The sequence below is a fragment of the Salvelinus fontinalis genome, chromosome 38 (genome assembly GCF_029448725.1).
Source record: "Salvelinus fontinalis isolate EN_2023a chromosome 38, ASM2944872v1, whole genome shotgun sequence".
Taxonomy (NCBI): Eukaryota; Metazoa; Chordata; class Actinopteri; order Salmoniformes; family Salmonidae; genus Salvelinus; species Salvelinus fontinalis.
The window spans coordinates 16,112,068-16,135,288 of record NC_074702.1 but is presented as its reverse complement, the minus strand read 5'-3'; the positions used below and the strand labels follow the sequence as shown (position 1 = coordinate 16,135,288).

Below are 23,221 nucleotides of genomic sequence, written 5' to 3'. Positions count from 1 at the left end.
ACACACACACATAGGAAAAAATTATACAAAAGGTCCTTTATTTTTCTAACACGCATTGAATAACTTAAAATAAATTCCAAATGATCAAGTATAAAAAACAAATCTACAAAAAGAAATAACCTGATTGTTCAGCACAATGATGGGTTCTCCTAAAGGGTGTGTGAGTTGGCTCTCAATTCCTTACAAATCCGCCCTCTCCTCCCCTTTATCTACACTGAACAAAAAAATACTTAAATAGTGGAAGCTCATCATTAGGCTGGCTTTCGCCTGGTCAATTCTTTCAGTTCAGACAAAGTGAGGACAGATTTGTAAGTAATTAGAAAGAGCCTATGTCCCATGGTTCAGGTCCTCCAGCTGAAGGGTACAGCAGAAGCCCGGTCCGGAGCAGGGATGACCACTCCCTGTCTCTGAAGTTCTCTCAAGATGTCCAGGATAGAGTCCAGTTCCAGACGGAAGACCTCCAGCTCCCGGGTCTTCCCCTGAGCCAGTCTCCTCCAACGCTCCACATCAGACTGCTGCTCAGCCTCCACCACCAGCCGAGTCTGACCTATCACCTGCAGGATGGCACCGTGGGCATGTGTGTTAATGTTCAGTGTTTGGTCAGTGTGTTATTCAGTGAGTGGATTTACCTGCAGCAGCTCTTTCTTCCTCTGTGTGTGTGTGTGTTCACCTGCTGGAGCTCTTTCTCCCTCTGAGTGTGTCGTAGCTCCATGCTGTGGATCTTTCTCTCCAGGCTAGTGAAGTGTCGGAGCTCTGGGCTGTGGCACTCCTTGGCCTGCTTCAGCTCCTCCAACAGCCTTGTCAGCTAAAGAGATGAAACAAGCATTAATGTTGTGCTTTCCCCAGGAAATAGTCACCTTGTGTTGTTTCCTTGCAACACTAGTGTGTTGATGAAGTTGAGTACCTGGTTCTGTAGGGTGTCCTCCCTCAGCTTGGACACAGCCAGAGCATCCTTGGTCCCCTGCAGTTCCTTCACCTGGTCACGCAAATGCTGCACCATGATCTGAAGGTTCATAAAAACAACCCCATTTATCCAGTTGATACGTTATACCTGGAACACCACCAATAACTTTCAGTTGACATGTGATTGGTCCATTGTGAGCCTTTACCTCCTGCGCGGTCACCTGATTGGTCAGTTCGGCCACTTTAGAGGAGGAGTGGGCGAGGGCATGGCCGGTAAGCAGGTGCTCCAGCTCCCTCTGATGGTCAGCCCTGAGAGAGGACACCTGCTCTGCTGAATGCTGCTGTACCCTGCAGGACAGGTAGATACACCACCATGAATCATCTAGCATCCTCTAACCCAGCGCTCCAGAGGGGTGACTACGATGTTCGCTAGATTTACTCAGGGTTTTCTAAAACTAGCCAGCTTCAGCTAGCTTCACATTCCAGCTCAGGCTTCATCCGTATGACGGATATTGCTCGTCCGCCTGCCACCAACTCTAGCAGGCTTGTAACTGTGTGCATATCGCACGTGGCTAGCCAAACGCTGAACTCTTCATTGTGACAATGCTGAAACATCAATCCATGGGCGAGTCAGTGCCACATTTGATTTATGCAGAGATCAAAATGAAACAAAATTCATCAGGATATGGTGTAAAACAGGCTTTTGGAATGGTGCTACTAATTACCACAAACTGGTACCCAAAACAACCCAAAAGTACACAAAAACAGGCAGCCAAAACAACCCAAAAGTACACAAAAACAGGCAGCCAAAACAACACAAAACCACCCAAATGATCAGTTTAGGTTCACGTTTCGATGTCAATAATGGCTTTGTCGACTGTGTATTTTAGTGACGCTGATTATAATTCATATGGTGATGTCATGAAACAGCCAGGCCAAGCTGCTACTAAACCTCTGCTGCCCTTCCTTATATAACACAATACAGCATGAGACAACTGGCATTCACTACGACCTACAAACAGTAACACACTTTCCTGTTCAACTCATCTTTTTTCTCAAATCCATAGGACATCAAACAAGATGGATATAAGATGGATATAGATTGAGACATGTTTTAATATAGACTTTTCATGTTACATTTGAAAATCCTGTTCTCAGATTTCTCACAAAAACAAGCATCTCTCTAAAATGTCAACAGAGCGAATAGCAAGCTTTTTATTTTCAAAGCCTTTTACATTTAATCCAGCTTGTGTAATGCTCATTTTGCGACCCGCGGAAACAATTACCCTCTTTCAATGAGATGACCTGTGATTAGTATGTAGATCAGTGTGTCCTGTCTGACGCATACAGATGTTGTTACAAGGTGCTGCCAACACCAGATGGCCAGGGACACTGTCTGTGTTGCATTCAAATCCATTCTGTCATTACTAAATGTGTAATGTGAAGCATTTTAAACAAAAAACATTGCTTAAATATTTTTTTTAAATCAAGTCGTCTTCCACAAAGGAAGGGGATGACGTAATCTTTGCGAGAGGTTGGGAATCTGAATTAATTGATCTTCAACTCGTGGCTCAGACACTTCATTCAGGATAAATGGAGTCAGCCATGAGTTAGCCTGCCTTGGAGCAGGTTCGTTAGAAATGTACCTGGCTAAAAGGGGAGCCCGCTTTCATTGTACAGGTTATCCTGAGTTGAACTCACGAGTTCACCAAAGTCACCTCACTAACTCCTCAAACCAGGTATGTAGTATAGGGCGCTGGACCCTGCAGGATAGATAGAAACATGATACACCATCATATATCATCTAACCCTAATCCTCTGGTGGTCAGCACACCCGAGGCCTTATTTACAACAATACGTACGTACAAAAACCCCACATAACATGCATTCAGACAAAAGCTGGCATTTACAAAATTAAAAAGTTGACGTGAGAATGTGCTTCCTCGTAAACTTTAGACCATGCGTACACACAATTTATAGTGGTTGAAGTAATGCATTGCAAGGAGGCAAGTAGTATTTTATGCAAATAAGCGATGACACTCATTCATAAAAAAAAAGAAAAATTAGATCTATTAGAAACAGCTTTGGGCTAATTCCAACAGTTCCAAATGAACTGGGACAATAAGGGTGTTGTCACCATAATAGGTGAATGATTGGCGTTTTCCAGGCGGAGTTATAATGCTTGTTCACGACGCGTTCAGTTTTAGGATTTATATTGGGAAGCAATATCTGTATACGTACGCATTCTTTTCAGAAATGGCTTACGCAAATATTTAGTGCAAAATGAATGCAACGTTTATAAATGAGGATCCTGGACCCCGGAGGTAGTGAACACCACCATACACTGTAGCATATTACATACCAGTGGAGGCTGGTGTGACTTTAAAATCGGAGGACTATTTCAATGTAATGGATGGATGAATGGCACGGCATCAAAAGCATGTATCAAATGTGTAGGGTGTAGGGATTTTGGGTCTATTTGGGATTGTGAATCATGTTGACATCTCTGAGTGCATTGCAATTATATATTTAGGCTTCAGCTATAGAGAGCCACAGAGAGCCATTTTTGGGAGTTTATTTTTGGTGGTCTCGGAAAAGTGCATTAGTGTGGGCTGCAGTTTTCAGCAGGGCTGCCAGAGAAAAACAGCTCATTAGGTGCAGGGCTTGACATTCGCTTTGTCCAAACGCTTAGGCCACTTGTCCCCCCAATTCTTCTCTGTAACACCATTTTACTTCACAAAACAAAATGCATGACTATCTTCTTTACCATAGAGTATCAGACAGAAATGTAAGCTACACTCTACCTATTGGCTTCCTTGCATGTTAAAGCCTGTCTCAAAATACAACACTGCCCCTTTAAGACTCCCCTGGAGGAAGATTGGCCACTCTTGGTAGTTTATAAAATATTGCAACATTACAATTACAACCAAATTCTTTCTATGCCTTTATAAAATAATTCCCTCCAGGGCTTGAAATTAAGGGCGTCCCATCCTCCCTAAAAAATGTCTTCAAAACAGACTCTGGGACGATAGAGCCCAAATAAATACAACCGCTGCACATGCAATTTAAAAAGCAATGAGGCTGAAACAGACCAGACCATTTAGCTTAAAATGTTGATAACGTTTTATTTCTTCATATTATAAGCTCAACGATGAGCACATGGCTGTAAACTGCGCAGGAATATTCCAGTATGTCTGTATGGAGGAAACTGTGTTCGTACACAATTGTGAAAAGCCTTATAGAAGCTCCATCAATGAACAACATTCTACCAATGAGTCAGGCACCTGTACAACCACTGAACCACTGGAGTCCTTTGTACTGAAAGGTCTTATTGTGGGTCTAAATAAAGGATTCAAAATGAGTGTGTGTGTGTCTACATACCTGCGCAGCTCGGCCTGGGCCTGTGCGGCTGCAGCCTGCAGTACCACCCTCTCCTTGTCACTCTGCAGCTCCAGCTGCTCCAGACGCAGCCTTAACCCCTCGCTCTCCTGCAGCACCTCTGAGATGTGGCTCCCAGAGAACGCTGTGGGCTGGTAGTCCTTCTCATCCTGAGTGGGAGGGAAGGTTGCGGTCTCTCCCACCGTGCCTCCCCTCTCCCCTGGGGTAGCCACCACCACCATGGGTCCTTTGGATCCGGCCGCCTGCCGTCTGGCCTCCCCAGGCCCAACACGGCCATCCGATCTGGGGCCAGGGCCACACAGCATGGTCTTCCTCTCCCTCTGGAGTCTCTCCACGGTGCGGCTCAGCTCCTGGACGCTGCGGGTCTTGGCTGACAGCTCCTGGTTGAGTCTCTCTATCCGGACCCCCAGGGCCGTCTCTGCTTGGCGCTGGTGTCGGGACGGGCTGCGTTGGGGGGCTCTCTCTGGCTCGGTGGTAGACTGATTCATTGATTTAAATAAAATACACATGCTCCAGATAACATTACATACATTTAAAACAATTATCCAGGATGAATTATTAAGACTAATTTCCTCTTAGGTGGGCTAAGTAGACAAGAAGGCAGGTAGACAAGAGAGAGGTAGGCCTACCTGTGCCTGTTGTGTGAGCTGCTCCTGTAGGGAGTGGACCTCAGCCTGTAGGGTTCTCTCTCTACTCTGATGGTTCTCCTTCAGGAGCTCCAGTTCCTGCTGCAGGGAGCGGACCTGGGCCTGCCATACCCCAGGAGACCCGGCCTGGACCTGGTGTTTCTGGGTTAACCGCTGCTCCAGATCACTGATCTGCTGCTCATACTGGAGCTACAGACACACACACTGTAAATTAGTCTACTTTTATATTTAGGGGATTTATTTCCATAGATACAATTTATTGATCTCACAACACATTTCCTGAGAAAAAGCTTTTCCCCCCGTTGCAGTGTTGGTCTAATGAAACCTTACATTAAGACTAATGACATCACACATTTGGAAAGGATAACAAATATTATACAGAGGAGGAATCACTGACATCCTCAACGTCTCCACCGCGAGTGTCGGACAGAACTGTCAATTCAAGTGTTGTGTTGTACAAGGCTGTTGGAACTTGCCCTCTGACCTCTCTCCAAATAGACATGAAGAGAACTGGGGGAACAGCGAGGACTCATCACCCTGTTCTTATCTTTCCTTTGTGTGAGAGAGGACATTCAGAGTGTTTTGTGTTGAGGATGAACATCTTCAGGTAGTTCTAAGACCCAGTTTGAAGCGGTTGTGTTTACAGCAAGGCCATGTACGTCGGAGTAAGTCGCTGTAAGTACGTGTAGAGTGCTAATTGGTACAGGACTGAGGCCTAGTGACAGGGAATGGTAACACAGGGTTGTATGAGTACATAACAGTGCCACTCAGCTGAGAGTATGAACAGACCTTAATCCGCTGGTACTGCTGTTCCATGGCTCGGAGGCTGCGTTTGGCCTCGTCGTCACGGTTCTCTAGTTCCGCCTCCAGCCTCTGGATGCGCCGCTCCAATAGGGCCCTGGTCTGAGTGGGCGGGGAGCTCTTGGCCCCTCCATCCTCATCCAGCGCAGGTGCGTTGGCTGCAGCGTAGATGAGCGCTGGGAGGGAGTTCGGGTTCCTCTGTCTGAGAATCTTCTCCATCTCCTTCACCTGGGCGAGAGGGAACAGAAATATGGCATGAGTCATGAGAGAAAGGAGAGGTATGCCGCTATTCAGGGATACATGCGCGCACACATGCACAGGAAATATTTCTCAACTGACTCACCTGTCGTTCTAGGTCCTGTATCCTCTTAGCGTCTCCAGCTCTCTCTTTAGTCTTACTCTGATTGGCTCTCTTCCCCACCTCCATCTTCAGCTTTTCCACCTGATTGGAGGAGCAAACGTTTCATTCAAAATACTGACGTACAGGAAATGACAGAAATACAATACACACTCTCAAATAAGGTCGAGTTGGTCCTACCTGCTCTGTGCGTTTGGGTCCTACCTGCTCGGTGCGTTTGGGTCCTACCTGCTCTGTGCGTTTGGGTCCTACCTGCTCGGTGCGTTTGGGTCCTACCTGCTCGGTGCGTTTGGGTCCTACCTGCTCGGTGCGTTTGGGTCCTACCTGCTCGGTGCGTTTGGGTCCTACCTGCTCGGTGCGTTTGGGTCCTACCTGCTCGGTGCGTTTGGGTCCTACCTGCTCGGTGCGTTTGGGTCCTACCTGCTCGGTGCGTTTGGGTCCTACCTGCTCGGTGCGTTTGGGTCCTACCTGCTCGGTGGTTTGGGTCCTACCTGCTCGGTGCGTTTGGGTCCTACCTGCTCGGTGCGTTTGGGTCCTACCTGCTCGGTGCGTTTGGGTCCTACCTGCTCGGTGCTTTGGGTCCTACCTGCTCGGTGCTTTGGGTCCTACCTGCTCGGTGCTTTGGGTCCTACCTGCTCGGTGCTTTGGGTCCTACCTGCTCGGTGCTTTGGGTCCTACCTGCTCTGTGCTTTGGGTCCTACCTGCTCTGTGCTTTGGGTCCTACCTGCTCTGTGCTTTGGGTCCTACCTGCTCTGTGAGTTTGTGTGTGTCTGCGGTGGCAGTCCTCAGTCTGGCAGAGTCTCTGTCCAGCAGCTCCTGGTTCTCAGCATACCACTGGAGCCTCTTCTTCAGAACACACACCTCCTCCTTATGCCTGTCCTCTGCCACCTGCAGCTCAAAGCTCTTATCCCCTGGCAGAGACAAGGATAATACAGACCACAGCATGTCACAGAGCTCCACTTGACTGTCAACCACAACAATGGGATGTTTTAATGGAGGTTTAAACCACACGTCTGGAAAAGTCACTGGATCTGAAACAGGGAACATTGTCCTTTGGGAGTAGAAACAAGAGGTTTGATTCCACAGTCAAGCCTCCATGTCTCTCACGCACTGACCTGAGGTGTAGACGACCTGCGCTTTGGCCAGGTCTCTCTCTTTCCTCATCATTTGAAGGTCCACCTCCAGGGCCTGTTTCTCCTGCTTCAGCTTGTGGGTCTCCTCCACCAGTCTCTCTTCAGTCCTCTGCACACACACACACACAGTCAAAGGTGAGACTGGTCTTTCCCTTTTAAGATGAGTTGATTGTTTCATCTCCAAAGCAACATCTAGGCCTTCCTTTTAGAGGTGGTTGTGTGACGTGACTGAACACTCACCTGTGCTGCCTGCATCTGGCCCAGCAGCTGTGTGATGCGCTGAATATGGGCCACACAGCCTACATTACCCACAGTCCTCGGCGAGTTGCTCATCTGCTCCCTGGGCATAAATAAGAGTCAGTGTTAACATTCAATGACGTGGATAGGTACGCGTCTGTGCATATGTATGAGTCAACTCACTTGGTAAGGGCCAGTTCGTTTAGCAGCCTCTGGTTCTCTATGAACATGGCCTCTTCATTGAGTTTACTCTGAGCCCGAAGAGCCTTCATCTGCAGGTACAACTTCTCATTCTCCTGTTACCCACACACACCGCAAGGAGAGAGAGAGAATCACATTGTCTCAACTATAGGCCATCTGGGTAAATTAGTTTGATCAGAAATACCTGTTCTACGCATTTAACCTACATTAAATCAAACGTGAAAGGAATATGACTAGAAGCTGTGAGACGAGGGAATGCATTCAGCATGCCTAAATAAGAACGGCTACAGTTCCACCTTGGTGGTGTGTGTACTGTAGCCACTGATTCTAGGAGCTCGGCTGTAGGCTCTGTAATTATGAGAGGTTATCAGACAGTGTTATTGTCACATCTCTAAGCAGCTCACAATCTGGAGGAAAAAAGGCTAACTGTGCTGCCTGCTACAAACCCACACCCCCGCCTGGAATTAAGTCAGTGAACAGAGGAATTCCATTACCCTGAACAGTGGCCTGTATATATAACCTCTGCAGTCACAGAGACTCCGGGTAATTGGGATGGATTCAAAGCCAATGAGTCACCGCCAGTCTGGCGCTGAACAAATGCAGTACATTTAAGTCTTGTTTCCTTAAAACAGACTGGAAGAGAAAAGACCAAGAGAGACGGCCAAACAATCACAGAGTAGACAGAGACAAACAGACGTGTACAGACCTGCTGGTATCCCTGGATGATGGTCTCCTGTTCCTTCACCTCTTTCTCTATCAGTCTGAGTTTGTCCTCAGTGAGGGGGTCCAGGGGCCCGTCCAGACCGAGACCCAACGGGCCCTTCTTCCTGCTGTTGGCCTCCTCCGTACTGTGCAGCTGAAACACAGGGGACAAGACTCAGTACACATCACAAATAACACATGAGTGATGTATGCATCTACTACAGTTTTGAGTTCACAAAATACAGTTTGAGCTAATTTAACTGGCCTTCAGTGGATGGCAGAGATATCTTAGATAACATGCTATTGTTTAATGGAATATTTTATTTTGCTCCTGTGTCAGCTGGGTCCTTCACAACTGCTTTATTCAATAGCTTGAATAACAGTATTACAAAAGTCAGACACACAAAGCAGCTAAATAAAATGAGCAGTGCCATAGCAACAGGAGTGCTGACGTAGGGGTTTTAAACTGTTCCGACAGTCATGGAGAACATGTTCTTTTCTGTTACAATAGAAGGATGTAGGAAGTCACAGGTGGCCAAACAGATGGAACTATACTCTTTAGAGACATGACTGTCCATGTGAATGTAAGTGTGTGTGTCTCCCTCTACCTTGCTCTGCAGGAGGTAGTTCTCCTGTCTCAGTGAGCTGAGCTCTGTGTCATGCTGCAGCAGTAGCTCTTCCTCTCTGGTGTGGAGCTCTCCCCCCCTCTGGGCTAGCTGCAGTCTCAGCCTGGACACTAGGGGGCTCTCCTCCACCTCCCCAGACCGGCCCTCCTCCCTGGGCTCACTCTGACAGAGGGGTAACACATGGTTAGAGTCTTTATAATGGATAGTTGCTAGCACTTGAATGTGCATTGAAGGCCATAATACTGCACAAACAAAGATGCCGCGAAATTCGGCACCAAGAAGGCAACAATAATGGATTGCTATATTCATCCAGGTATGAATACACACTACATAAGATCCAAACTGAAATCAGTCAGACTTATGATAGAGCAAGGAGCAATCAGCTGGGTTAGATAACGCAACAAAGTAGAAGTCACACCCCTATCATATGACCAGGTGAACGGAGAAAAATATCATACTTACCTGAAAAGAAATTGCAGCACACTGATGAATGAACTTGATGCACCACAGACTGAAAAACTACTCCAGTATGTTGACTTACTTTCTTCTCTGATGGACACTCAGTCTCCTGAGTCTGGCTGGCTTCCTGTTGACCTTTGGTTTCCCAGGAGACCGTGTGACTGGTATCCTGGCGACCTCTCGTCTCCATCCGATGTTGCTGCTGGAGGAAGGCAGCAAAGGACTGAACCCCTGCCACCAGCTCACTGCTCACCCTCAGACCACCACAGTCTGGATCAGGAGAACAACCACACAGCAACATTAGTCTGGATCAGGAGAACAACCACACAGCAACATTAGTCTGGATCAGGAGAACAACCACACAGCAACATTAGTCTGGATCAGGAGAACAACCACACAGCAACATTAGTCTGGATCAGGAGTACAACCACACAGCAACATTAGTCTGGATCAGGAGTACAACCACACAGCAACATTAGTCTGGATCAGGAGTACAACCACACAGCAACATTAGTCTGGATCAGGAGTACAATCACACAGCAACATTAGTCTGGATCAGGAGTACAATCACACAGCAACATTAGTCTGGATCAGGAGTACAACCACACAGCAACATTAGTCTGGATCAGGAGTACAACCACACAGCAACATTAGTCTGGATCAGGAGTACAACCACACAGCAACATTAGTCTGGATCAGGAGTACAACCACACAGCAACATTAGTCTGGATCAGGAGAACAACCACACAGCAACATGTGGTAAATGTTAGTGTTATGTATTATACTGTAGTACTGTTATGTGCTATACTACTTAGATATAGTTCTAACATGTCTTTTTTAAGCACACTTACACTACACCTACTAGCTTTGGTTGTCAATGTGTGAGGAGTTATTTTTCTCCTACCTTTATCTTTCTCTGAGAGGGGGCTGAGTATCTGGTATGTTGGCTGGCTGAGAGGCTTCCTCTGGGTTAGAGGAGAGGGGGGCTTGGCTGCAGCCCCAGGTCTGGTAGGACCAGATTTCCTAGCTCCAGAGGTCCTGGTGGCCACGGCTGATGGTTTACTCTCCACTCTACCTCTGCCAGGGGCAACATAAGGCTTCCTCGACGAGGATGTGAAGGGACCAGCTACCGTAGAGCGTCCAGGAACCTATGCAAAATATGATATTGTCAATATACAAATCATTGCCATGTCACCGTCTACATTGTAAATGATAATCACCTTTAATGCAAATCAAATGTTATTGGTCACATACACATATTTAGCAGATGTTATTGTGGGTGTAGCGAAATTCTTGTGTTCCTAACAGTAGTATTCACTAACAATTCACAAATCTAAAAGTAAAAGAATGGAATTAAGAAATATATAAAATATTAGGATGAGCAATGTCGGAGCAATGGCTACGTAATGTGGAAACAGTTCAGGTAGGTGTGAAAGCCTGAATCAGTGTGGTTATGTATGGTAGGGTTAAGTGCTTATTAACAAGGGCTCCGTTCCCGTCCCTTACCTGCTGGCTTCTCTTGTTGCTGGGTTTAGTGGTCAGGTCAGGGGAGGAGCTGTCCTGATCCTGCTTCATCAGCCTCTGTACCTCCTCTCTGGTGCTTCTGGGACGGGGGCCTGGGGAGGCCGGAGGAGTGTCTGGCTCTGCTGAGCGTCTTGGGCTTGACACACGGGATCTATGGCATAAGGACTGGCCAGTCTTCTCTGGGCTGAACTGGGTCCCACTGTGAACACACAGCTCATGTTAACATCTATCCACTCCATTCTGTACCTTCCAGAGAGTGTCAGTTGTTCTTCCCTACTACAGCCCCGTGACAGACAGCTGTAGACTCACCTAGCAGGTTGCAGAGTGAAGCCTCTTGTGTCGTCTATGCTGTCTGGTCGGATGGGACGCATCAGCTCCTCTGCAGTGGGCAGCTCTGAGAAAACACATCGAAGTTAATCAATCAATCAATAATCAATCAGAAACTCAAGTCTATTTGTAACACCTCAACACAAACTTCAAATCATACCGTACCATCTTGTCAGATATGAATAGGGATGGACATGTGTGGATCTCCAGTTAGCTACGATTGAAAACCATATTCTATTTACTTGACAGGTTCACCACAGACAGTGTTTGAGACTGACCAACCTGACTCTGTGGTGGAGACTGACCAACCTGACTCTGTGGTGGAGACTGGTGCTAGTAGTGTTCCTCTGGAGAGCTCAGGTACAGAGGGAGAGACAGGAACAGGACTGCTCTTCCTCCTCCTCTCCCTCCTGACTGGTGATGAAGGGTGGTGATGATGGTCTGAGTCCTCCAGAGAGCCACTGATCTGTCTGTAGGCCTCCTGTAGAGCCTCCATCTCACTGGCCCCACTCTGGCCATACGACTGGGCTACACAGACCACACAGGAACACCACCAGGTTCACCATCATCCGCCACCACCAAACTGACACAGATGAAGCCTAATCCACATAAGTGTCTAGGGGTACATAGCTACATCCAGTAGGACCTGACTGATAGTCTGTCTAGTCTGGTCTCACCTGGTAGTGCCGTCTCTATGGTCTCCTCTGCTCCCTGGTTCCTCCCTGGTTCCTCGTTGGTGTCACTGTCCGCTCCAGGGGGCAGGAGTTCACCGGTCGAGTCCAGAGAATCATGGAGGGATACTTACACCAGGAAATGATGTGATCAGGACAAATAGAATATTGATTTTAGGAGTAGGTCAGTTTCAATACTGTATGAATAGAGGATGGTGTCATAAAAGCAGGAAATTATTCATCAGGAATAAATCACATGCCTGCGAAACAGGGGTACTGTTAGAAGAACCAGAGACACTGTATATACATACTGTGTACACAACACACACTAGTGTTGTCACGATACAAGGTTTAGTATCACAATGCTCGATACCACAGCAAAAAAAGAAGGTGTATTAGCCAGTCACAAAAAAACTCAACTGGGTAAGCAATAAGATGAAGCAATAAGAGTGTGTGCATGTATTGAGTTATTGAACTTGTTTTGGCTGATTTCATGGGGCTACAGAAGAAAAACAATCAGTTTCACTTCCAATTGGGATTTATTTTATTGTACTGATCAACAACATTTGCATTTCTTTTAGAAAAGTGTGGGCTGTCTCTTTAAAGACCCATGACGTCATTCACACACACACAGTCAGTTCGAGGCTCTATGGAACAGCATTTGGGTCTTTGCGTGTCAAAATTTGACGTGTATCTTTTTGACACGCAAAGACCCAGAAGGCTTTCCATAAGGCTTGAGCAAAAATGACCTTGACTGGGAGAGACGTGAGGTGGGGAAGACGACGTGAATGAATAAAGTTTTTGGGGAGAATCAGCTTTGAAGCCAGCAATATTTTCATATCACAAACAAGGTACCAGGGTAGTGAATTGTTGTTAGCGTCAGCTGTAAGCTAGCAAGGCAAGTTAGCCTACAAAGCTGAAAGCTACCAGTATCTTCTTGTATTGCAAAGTGTTCTAGCCTGTAAAGGACATTGTTTTGTGAACAGTAATTAACAGTTTCAACATTGAAATTATTTGAGTGTTAACTCCTTGTTGCATTACTTAAGTGTTAACTTCTGTGCAGCATATGTGCAGTGATTCCTCAGAGTAAGAGGAGCAGGAACAGTGCTCTCGCTCTACAAGGGAACATCGGCTGTGCTGATAGAAACAGGCGTTCCTCTTTCAATCAGTAGACGTCGTGAGACACATTTGACAGAAGTACCGAAAGTAACAAGAATTCTAGTATCGAAAAAGTACCGAAGTTTCGTATATCGTGCAGCACTAACACACACACATTAAAGACTTGCTTCCCAATCACCCTTGCCCCAAAACACATGTACATACTGGACTATATTGTGCCTTCCTGTATTATATTTATGCTAAAATGTTAATTCTATTCTACAGAGCCATTTACTTTAGGTTCGTATTTTTCTAGTTTATTATTGTTGCTGCATTGTCGAGAAGATAACTGCAAGTAAACATTTTGTTGGATGTTGTAAACCATGTGTATGCAGTACATACGGCTAATAAAACATGAAACACATACTTGTGCTGTATTAAAAACCCACTCTGACCCAGAAAATAAAAATGGATGTTAGTTTATAATACCTTTGGTAAGCATGGTAGGCCTTTTAGGCTCCTGAAAGAAAAAGGGAGAGAGAACAAACGAGATGAGCAAAACAGAAGAGCCATGCAGTCAGTCGCCCACCACATATTCAGCCAATCACAGACAAGACCTGGCACACCCGCCATTAAAGACCCCTTCTTCTCACTCTACCTCGAGAGAGAGCTGGGATAACTGCTGAATGCCTTATTGCCTTTATAAACGGTGGCTTTTTTAACCCAGAGTGATTAGCACGTGAGCAGCACGAACAACTCCTGCTTACAACTCATCATGGGGCAATTCTACATGACGCAATTACAACCAACTTTCGGTTTAAACCTCTGGTTCAAATCACTCCCTTACAAAGCGTTATTAGAACTAAATGACTACATTTTCAAATCAGACTCACATAAAATGTAGTCTCACCTCCTCAATGACCTCATCTTCAAAGTCCTCATCCTCGCTGTAGTGGGGGGAGGCTGCAGCAGGCACAGACAGAATGACAGATTCACTGATGAGCTACAATCATGCAGATGAGGTATGTGCAAGTACTTGTCTGACAGAGTGCCACTGTAAATGACAACAGACCTGGGTTCAAATAAGATGTTCCCTTTCAAATACCTTAACGGCAATTGATTGAGCTTGCCTGTTGCAACTGAACCAACAGAATCGTCCCAAAAGCGCAAACCCCCCTCAACTTCAAAGTATTTGAAAGAAAACAAAACCTATTGAACCAAGCAGGGTCTGGAGTAGTGTGAGCATAGAGATCCTATTAAATGATTATTATAATTCCTAATTCTATGAGTGCATCATCTGTCCTACCTGGGGAGAGTCGGTCAGACTCCATAGCTTTCTCCTCCTCTCTCTGATCGACCCCCGCCACAGCTGCCTTCCTGGAGAAACAGCAGAACAAGTGTCATTCACAGATCACACGCTGGGAGTGACAGTAATGACCTTACCCAGCCACTGTCTGCAACACGGAGGGTCTCCTTGGGACAACCCCAGCAGTGGCTTCAAAAGGCAGCTACAGCTAGACCTGGGGCGACTCGGAGTGTCATGCTCCGGAGTGAAGATGCCCCTAGTTACAGATCTAGGATCAGCTTGTCTTCACAAAGTCCTAACCTTAACCACTCGAAAGTGGAAACGCAAAACCGACCTGAGACCATTGTGTAGAGACAACACCCCCCTTAGCTCCGCGGCGTGTGGTAGATACCTGAGGGTGGTAGCGGTGGTGGAGGCGCTGGTGGAATCCAGATCTTTGTTGAGTCTGGAGTAGTCTACTGTGGAGGACACACCTCCCTCCAGGTGGGCAAAGAAGCGGGCCTTCTCCTCTTCCTCCTCCAGGCTGTCCATGCCCAGACCAAGACCCACTGCAGCGTTCTGACCTGGTCCGGACGCCATCACAGAGTCTGGGTAGACAAAATCACGGGGAGACACAGACAGACATGTTTCAACCATTGCTACTTTCAAAGAGTTTAAAGTAATATAGTTTAAAGCTGGCACGTACAGCTGCTTTCATGTCACTACCCTGATGTCAGGTTAGCAATGGATTGAGCTAGATCTGGTGACATCAGAGAGTATCTATCCATCCCTCCTGAGCAGACTCACCCTCAGGCTCCAGACTGTCTCTGCTGAAGATGACAGGCTCTACCCCCTCCTCCTCCTCTGAACCCCTCTCTACTCCCTGATGCTGCAGCTCCTCTTCCTCCTCCTGGATGGGCTGGGATCTTCTCAGAGACTTACAGAACATCTTCTCAGATCTCAGCAATCCTGGAAAACAACAAAAGTAATGGACCGTTCAATTCAGGTAATTACAGGAAACAGAAATTGCTCTTGCTTTAGGCTACTTCGTGAATTGAAAGAGGACCTGTGGTTGTTGTATAGGCCATATTGTGGTCAGACAGCTCAGCATAGGACTTGATGTAATATATCTTTTTTTAAAGAGCTAAAAAAAAAGAATAGAAAAAAGGAGTCCGTCCATGAGGACACCAAGCTGTCAATATTCCAGACCGTGTTTGAAACCCCACAATGGTAATGTAGCTCATTAGCTCTGTGTTTTATCATTCACAGGATATTGACTTCCTGGGGTACACAGGCCTGCAGAGACCCTCAAAGGCCATGTGGTCCAATTAAGAGGGGAACAGCAGACACAGAAAAGAGAAGACAGAGCAGTAGAGCTAACTTTGATCTCAGCTCCACAACCACTTGCTGTCAGTCTACTGGAGGGAGGGTACTGTAGAAAAGCTCCATATCCTCATAAATATTCAAATGATTTTGGAATACAAGTATCTGTCAAGATAAAAAAAAGCTTTTCCTCATTTAGTCTCACCATGGCAAAACATGCCTAACTTTTTCATTTCAGCACTGAATGATCATTGTGACATTTACAGAATGGAAAACAAGCACGGGTTATAGTAAAAAAACAAGAGCTAAACTCAGGCTCTCCAGAGTTAGACTAGTTAAAGCAGTTGGGAGTAATTTTACTAGTGAAAATATTTGCCCAAATGAAGCGCTGAAACTAACGGTAAAATAGTTTGCTCGAAGCACAGAATCACAGCTCGCCTCGACACACTGAATTGTCTGGCGAAGATAGAACATGACCGTATTTATCACCAGTAACCATAACACCTGCCCATCAGGTCCAGAAAGTTCTTTATTTTTTCCAAAGCTTTTAATTTGTTAATTTACACCGCTCTATTAGCAGAGGAAAATAAAATGAATAAATATGAAAATAAGTGACAAGGAAACAAAGAGAGTAAACAGTATGTTTTAAATCCATGTTTCACAAAAATCATGGTTTATCATGGTTTCAGTCATAAAAACCTTGATTTCCACCTTTGTAATGTGGATACAGGTCTGGGAAGTGTGGCAACACGAGACTACAGTCATACTGATGTTGTTGAATATCCACCTCTAGCCTCTACTTTCTAGTCTACCGAGCAGGTCTGGATCGGTCTCTAACTACTATCATTATACCATACTAGTCTAACTACTAGTATACCAGGGTTTTGGGGATTTGTATCTAGTCTAGCTACTATGACTTTACCATCTTCAAGACCCTGTGAGTCACTATCACTGCTGTGACTGTCCACTGGTGTGTCACGGAGAGAGGTACTCTCCTCAGGACTCCTCTCTCCTGATGCATTACGGGAGCTCTCGTTCATGGGAGGGCTCCCCTGCCTGGCAGAGTGGGAGGAGTCGTGTTCTGGGCTGTTATTTTCCGGCCCCGCAGCAATGTGAGAAGAAGCATCCTGATTGGCTCCATGGACCTTGTCCAGCTGACTGAGCCTATCCAGAGCTTTGCTGCGAGGTTTGGGGGTGGGCCTTGTGGGGGCTTCCACTGTGACAGCTAACCAATGGAAGATAAGAGGGTAGATAAAGATGAGAAATTAATCATGTTCTGTACACACAAATAAAAGGATCTCAGGGAAAGGGTGATAGGTGAGAATTATCTGTTAATTTGAATTTGAATGATTAGAATATTCCGCCCTGATACATATAATTGTATGGAAGTGATTAGAATGTATAAAATCATAATACATAAATGTGTAGTCCTAGTCAGAATTAGGGTAAAGACAATATGTCTGTATGGTATTATAAACACAGACTGTCTGAGCTTGGTGCCGACCTGACTAGAGATTTGGGAGAAGAACAGGGTGTATGTTTCAAGGAAAAGGTCAGTAATCTCTGTCGGCTGGGTAGTGAGACAGTGTGTGTGTAGCAGTATGTGTGTGCGTATGTTTGTGTGTATGTATGGTTTTGTGAATGAATGGGCGTGAGAAGTCAGTATAAAATGAATTGTTTTGTATTCTTGACTTTAGAACGTTCCCGTGAATAAACCTTTTTGACTATTTTAACTGGGCCTCCGTCTGTTTCATTCGACCAGGATCTTACAAATTCTGGTTTGCAGACTGAGTAATATAATTAAATTGGGTTATGTACCTTGAGAACAAAATTCTCCTATCAAAGGGACACCCTCAAAGAGTAGGTGGGCAAAAGGAGAGAACTACTAAATGTGAGCAAGAAATATTTAAGGGTTAGCTTGGAGGAAGAGAAGATCTAAGGCAAAAAAACAAGACAAATATAGCAAAGGAGAGGTTAGAGGGCAGGACTAAAGCTAATGAGAGAAAGTGAAGGTTGGTAGCATGTCAATGTACTAACACCAATGATGGGGAGACAATGTACCATTGGGTGGCCCTAAGAAACTAGGGGGTTACAGTAGTGATTCCTATACCCTGAGGGGGGCTTTTTATTGGGCTGCTCTCACTCTCATCCTCCTGAGTTTTCATCACAGCCTGCTGCTGGGGCTTTTTGGGTTTAGTGAACCTGCGTTTGGCAGCCTCTGCTTCAGACAGGTGGAAGGAAAGAGGAGATGGAAGAGAAAGGAGAGAAGAAGGTGGGGGCCAGACAGCTAGAGAACAAGACTGATATACAAATGCGTCATGAAGAGTCGACTGATGTAAACCAATCAAAGATGAACTCATGAAAGGAGTCAAACCATAATTATCAGGGGAGTAGCAGCAGGGAACAGGTTATGATGGACATGTTATGATGCTGCAATTAAATGCAACAGATGTTCCAGGAATTACAGAGCAGATGAGAAATCAGCACATAGTCACAGTGTCCCTCTAAAGATATAACCTTTCAGCATGTCATGAAACACGCAAGCACAAAGACTCATACACAGAGAATGAACCAATGACAAGCACACACGCACACAGAGAGAGAATCCTAACTGAACTGAAGCACATCAACCTACACATCCCTGGCTTTGCTTACCTCTGCCAGGTGTCTCTTCGCTGTCCTCCTCCTGCCACCACGGCACAGGGGCAGCTGATGTCTTCTTTGGTGGTGGTTTCTGAGAGGCTCTGCCCAGGCTGTCCAGAACACTGGAGCGCATAACACTGCCACCCAAATCCACTGAGTCATCTGAGACAGACTGAATACAAGTCAATGGTTACTAGGTTAAAGTAGCCATCTAGCTAGTTGGTTGGGTGAATACATAGTAGTATGGACACAGATGAAAAGGCTGGTTATCAGTATCTTTGGTGTGGATATAAAGAAGGGCCGTCATTAGTGAGTAACTTTAGCTATGAACACCCATAATTGAAGACATAGTGCTACTATCATGTCTGCAGTAACGTTAAACTCACCTCTTTCAAAAACTGCTCGAACTGTTCATCAAGCTCATCTTTCGTCAATTGATGTGCCATGATTCCAGTCAAAGATGATAGGTAACTAGCTAGCTACCTGTAAGTAGCTAGGGTAGCTACCTGTATCTTGCCGAAAAAAATGGGAGGATAACAAGTGAGACGTTTGCGACCCAACAAGACTCAAACGCCCCTTTAACTTCCTATCTAGCTAGTTACCTAGGCAACCAACGTGGATGTAGTTTTTCACAAGATTGTCGAGCTTGCTTATTTAGCTAGTGTATTTCGCTAGGTAGCTAGCCTTGACAGTTGTAGCAGTTATAAAAAAATATTTGGTTGTAGCTAGCTAGCATGGTAACTAGCTAGCTAAGCTGATTAGCTAACTGGCTTTAGTTAGCGTTAGCCACCTAGCTGGCTTTAGTTAAGTAAGCGTTAGCCACCTAGCTATAGCTGGCAACAGTGTCTTCTAGCTAGCTATCATATTTGCACTCCACCGAAATATTCAATCAGTGTGATGCATGTATAACTAGCTACACATGCATGGCTGGTGGTTTACAAACTGTTATATTTGCAAACGTTAGCTACAGTAGCAGCTAACAAGTGTTTCGTGTTCATAGCTCCATAAAGTTCCCGCGACAACAACCGGGTGAGACCTCAGAGCCCATTGGTTGGCTATTCAGAGACGCAATAACGGAATGACAAATCACCATTATCCTTCTGCTCGCTCGTATATCTATTTCCCTTTCAATATCCGTCCATTCATAATTAACTCACGCATCAGAAAAGTTATTATTATATAGCGCGGCAATGGTGTGTCATATTTCCTGTCTCTGTCAATCTGAGTGTTTTCCTTCTGAAGGAAAGATGAGCAAAACATTCATACGCAGACATTGAAGTTTCAACCAATAGACCTTTTGATCAACGTTACAACGCCCACTTCCGCTCAACTTCCTACCCGATACATAGCTTCCTGTCAGCCTGATTGTAGCCGTACAGTACTAGCCTCGTTTTTATCATTACCTCAGTATATTAATATAATCATATTTATATAGCGTTTATCATTCTTGTTGAAAAGTCTGTTTATCTGTTCAGTTAGTGATTTTTTAATTCGATTGTGTTGTCTTTGTCTCTTTAGCTAGCTAGCTAGCAAAAGTTAGTGCTAACGACGTTAACCTTATTAGTTGGTGCGGCATCTTTATTGAAAGTTAGGAAATTAAGATTTCATTGAACCTTCTAGTGGGCTTCGACGTCTGAAGAAGGGAGCAGTACCTTTGCTATTCCAGTGGAATATTACCATGTCAAGGAGATCCTCATGTCACTGATGGGAAGCATCAACTGCATTTGGGCTGTGGCTTGCCTTCTTACAAAGGGCCAAGGAGCAATGAGCTACTACTGCAATGCATCTGTTTTTTTCTTTCTGTGAACATCCACATTGTCTAACACCCTGTGGTCCATTTATTGATTAAACACCTCTGCTTAACCTCCAAACAAAATGTTAAATAGTTTTTATTTACAGTGACGAGAACAGAAAAATGTAACTGAATATTTTAAATTATTAATTAATTGCAAAGACAGATATTGGTTTGTTTCTCTTAAATTAATTGAAAGATAAAGGAGCCTGTCCCTTGTTATTTAGTCTTTCCTGCCTAAGAACCTTATTTTGCATGTACACATAAGTAGTACCAGTCACCCTTCTCTAATTAGTGAGGGTCTCTATGTATTCTCTCACCTGAAGAGACTGTTAAGCTGGTCTTCACTGAGCACAAATGTGCAGCCTTGAAAGTTGCTCTCCATTCTGTAGCCATCCAGGGGCAGTGAAGGGAATGGTGGTGTCTCCTTATGGTGAACTATGGTCACGTAGTGATTGGAGACTGCTGGTAAGACAGGAGGCTCCCCACCTGTACCTTTCCAAAGTGGAGTCAACTAAAAGCTTTTCATCAGACATCCCCATGCTGCAGATCAATGGCTTGGATAGAGGGTCAATGTTCTTGTATGCCTCTTCTATCTGGAGAACTGAGAGGTTAGGGAACGTTCCAAGAAGGGCACTGTAGAGTGTACTTCTGCAAAGCAGCCGCTGTGGTTAGCCAATCTAAACAATGTACTTGAAACCACCTGAAATTAAATAATTTTATATAGTCTAGAGTGTAATAGGACATGACCACCTACTATACTGGCTATTAGGGAATACTCACCTAATCCCTCTTTCTGCCATACACTTTTTGGTGGGCTTGGTGATGGTCATTTTGCCTATGGGCCCTGGTTTCAGACCCTGTTAAAAGACAGTATAAGGGCACTTGTAACGTTCCTGACCTGGTTTCTGTTGTTTTTGTATGTGTATATGGTCAGGGCGTGAGTTTTGGGTGGGCAGTCTATGTTTTCTGTTTCTATGTTGGTTTTGGGTTGCCTGGTATGGCTCTTAATTAGAGGCAGGTGTTTTGCGTTTTCCTCTAATTGAGAGTCATATTTAGGTAGGGTGTTCTCACTGTTTGTTTGTGGGTGATTGTCGTCTATGTCTGTACCATACGGGACTGTTTGGCTGTTCGTTCGTTTTGATGTAGTCTGTTCCTGTCCGTGAGTTTTACGTTTAGTTATGTAAGTTCATGTTCAGGTTTTCGTCTACGTCGTTTTCTTGTTTTGTAATTTTGTAAGTGTTTTGTTTTCGTGTTGCCGTCGTTTTCAAATAAAGAGATGGCTTATTTCCCTAATGCTGCGTATTGGTCCACTGATCCTTCTCTCCTCTCCTCGTCCGAGGAGGAGGACAACAGCCCTTACAGAATCAACCACCAAACTAGGACCAAGCGGCAAGGGAAAGCTCAACAGAGCAACCAGGACTCCTGGACTTGGGAGGAGATCCTGGACGGTAAAGGACCCTGGGCTCAGCCAGGGGAATATCGCCGTCCCAAGGCGGAGTTGGAAGCAGCGAAGGCAGAGAGGCGCTGGTATGAGGAGGCAGCGCGGCGACGCGGTTGGGAGCCCGTGAGTCAGACCCAAAAATTTCTTGGGGGGGGGAGGCACACGAGGAGTGTGGCAAAGCCGGGTAGGATACCTGAGCCAACTCCTCGTGCTTACCGTGGAGTGAGAGGGCGTCGTACTGGTAAGACACCGTGTTATGCGGTAAAGCGCACGGTGTCCCCAGTACGCGTGCTTAGCCCAGTGCGGGCTATTCCACCTCGCCGCACTGGGAGGGCTAAGTTGGGCATCGAGCCGGATGTCATGAAGCCGGCCCAACGCATCTGGCCACCAGTGCGTCTTCTCGGGCCGGCATACATGGCACCAGCCCTACGAATGGTGTCCCCAGTACGCGTGCTTAGCTCAGTGCGGGCTATTCCACCTCGCCGCACTGGCAGGGCTACGGGCACCATTCAACCTGGGAAGGTTGGGCAGGCTCGGTGCTCAAGAGCACGTGTCCTCCTTCACGGTCCGGTATACCCGGTGCCACCTCCATGTACCAGTCCTCCGGTGGCAGCCCCCCGTACCAGGCTGTCTCTCCGGGTTCTCTCTCCAGCTGTTTCCTCCTCTCCAGCGCAGCCAGTGCCTATACCACGCACCAGGCTGTCTCTCCTTCTCCTCCCTACAGAGCCGTCCTGCCATGACCAGCCAGAGCCGTCCAGCCGGGACCTGCCGGAGCCCGTCCAGCCGGGACCTGCCGGAGCCCGTCCAGCCGGGACCTGCCGGAGCCCGTCCAGCCGGGACCTGCCGGAGCCCGTCCAGCCGGGACCTGCCGGAGCCCGTCCAGCCGGGACCTGCCGGAGCCCGTCCAGCCGGGACCTGCCGGAGCCCGTCCAGCCGGGACCTGCCGGAGCCCGTCCTGCCGGAGCCCGTCCAGCCGGAGCCCGTCCAGCCGGGACCTGCCGGAGCCCGTCCAGCCGGGACCTGCCGGAGCCCGTCCAGCCGGGACCTGCCGGAGCCCGTCCAGCCGGGACCTGCCGGAGTCCGTCCAGCCGGGACCTGCCGCCCCTTGTCCCGGTGCCGCCCCTTGTCCCGGTGCCGGCCCTTGTCCCGGTGCTGGCCATTCATTTAGGGGGCTTTAGTTTGAGGGTGGTCATTGGGAGGGGAATACAGAAGTGGGGAGTGACTATGGTGGTGTGGGGACAGCGTCCGGAGCCTGAGCCACCACCGTGGTCAACTGCCCACCCAGACCCTCCCCTGGACTTTGTGCTGGTGCACCTGGCGTTCGCACCTTGAGGGGGGGGTTCTGTAACGTTCCTGACCTGGTTTCTGTTGTTTTTGTATGTGTATATGGTCAGGGCGTGAGTTTTGGGTGGGCAGTCTATGTTTTCTGTTTCTATGTTGGTTTTGGGTTGCCTGGTATGGCTCTTAATTAGAGGCAGGTGTTTTGCGTTTTCCTCTAATTGAGAGTCATATTTAGGTAGGGTGTTCTCACTGTTTGTTTGTGGGTGATTGTCGTCTATGTCTGTACCATACGGGACTGTTTGGCTGTTCGTTCATTTTGATGTAGTCTGTTCCTGTCCGTGAGTTTTACGTTTAGTTATGTAAGTTC

General features: G+C 46.5%; 1 protein-coding gene across 3 annotated transcripts; it reads right to left on the bottom strand.

Annotated features, from left to right (window-relative positions):
* Positions 1-16: 16 nt before the first annotated feature.
* cep162 (centrosomal protein 162) lies at positions 17-21,282 on the bottom strand. 3 transcript variants are annotated; one of them, XM_055904729.1, is made up of 28 exons: positions 18,724-21,282; positions 18,350-18,509; positions 16,617-16,919; positions 15,179-15,340; positions 14,784-14,979; positions 14,393-14,463; positions 13,997-14,049; positions 13,576-13,606; positions 11,995-12,117; positions 11,600-11,845; positions 11,300-11,384; positions 10,973-11,189; positions 10,371-10,614; positions 9,549-9,736; positions 8,990-9,169; positions 8,386-8,535; positions 7,662-7,774; positions 7,482-7,581; positions 7,224-7,350; positions 6,856-7,019; positions 6,094-6,192; positions 5,739-5,978; positions 4,932-5,138; positions 4,285-4,781; positions 1,110-1,251; positions 905-1,003; positions 671-805; positions 17-554 (listed from the first exon to the last, which is right to left on the bottom strand). In XM_055904729.1, the coding sequence occupies exons 1-28, from the start codon at positions 18,781-18,783 to the stop codon at positions 342-344; spliced, it is 4,605 nt and encodes a 1,534-aa protein (XP_055760704.1). In that variant the 5' UTR covers positions 18,784-21,282; the 3' UTR covers positions 17-341. The 3 variants fall into 3 exon arrangements, with proteins under 3 accessions (XP_055760704.1, XP_055760705.1, XP_055760706.1); XM_055904730.1 differs by having other exon boundaries at positions 11,627-11,845; XM_055904731.1 differs by lacking the exon at positions 16,617-16,919.
* Between the last annotated feature and the right edge of the window lie 1,939 nt (positions 21,283-23,221).

Coding starts and splice junctions, on each gene's coding strand:
- cep162 (XM_055904729.1), bottom strand. CDS start 18,783: ATGGCACATCAATTGACGAAAGATGAGCTTGATGAACAGTTCGAGCAG. Junction 12,118..13,575: donor GCCTACCATGCTTACCAAAG/GTATTATAAACT, acceptor TCCTGGTGTAAG/TATCCCTCCATGATTCTCTG. Junction 806..904: donor AGGACACCCTACAGAACCAG/GTACTCAACTTC, acceptor TCATCTCTTTAG/CTGACAAGGCTGTTGGAGGA.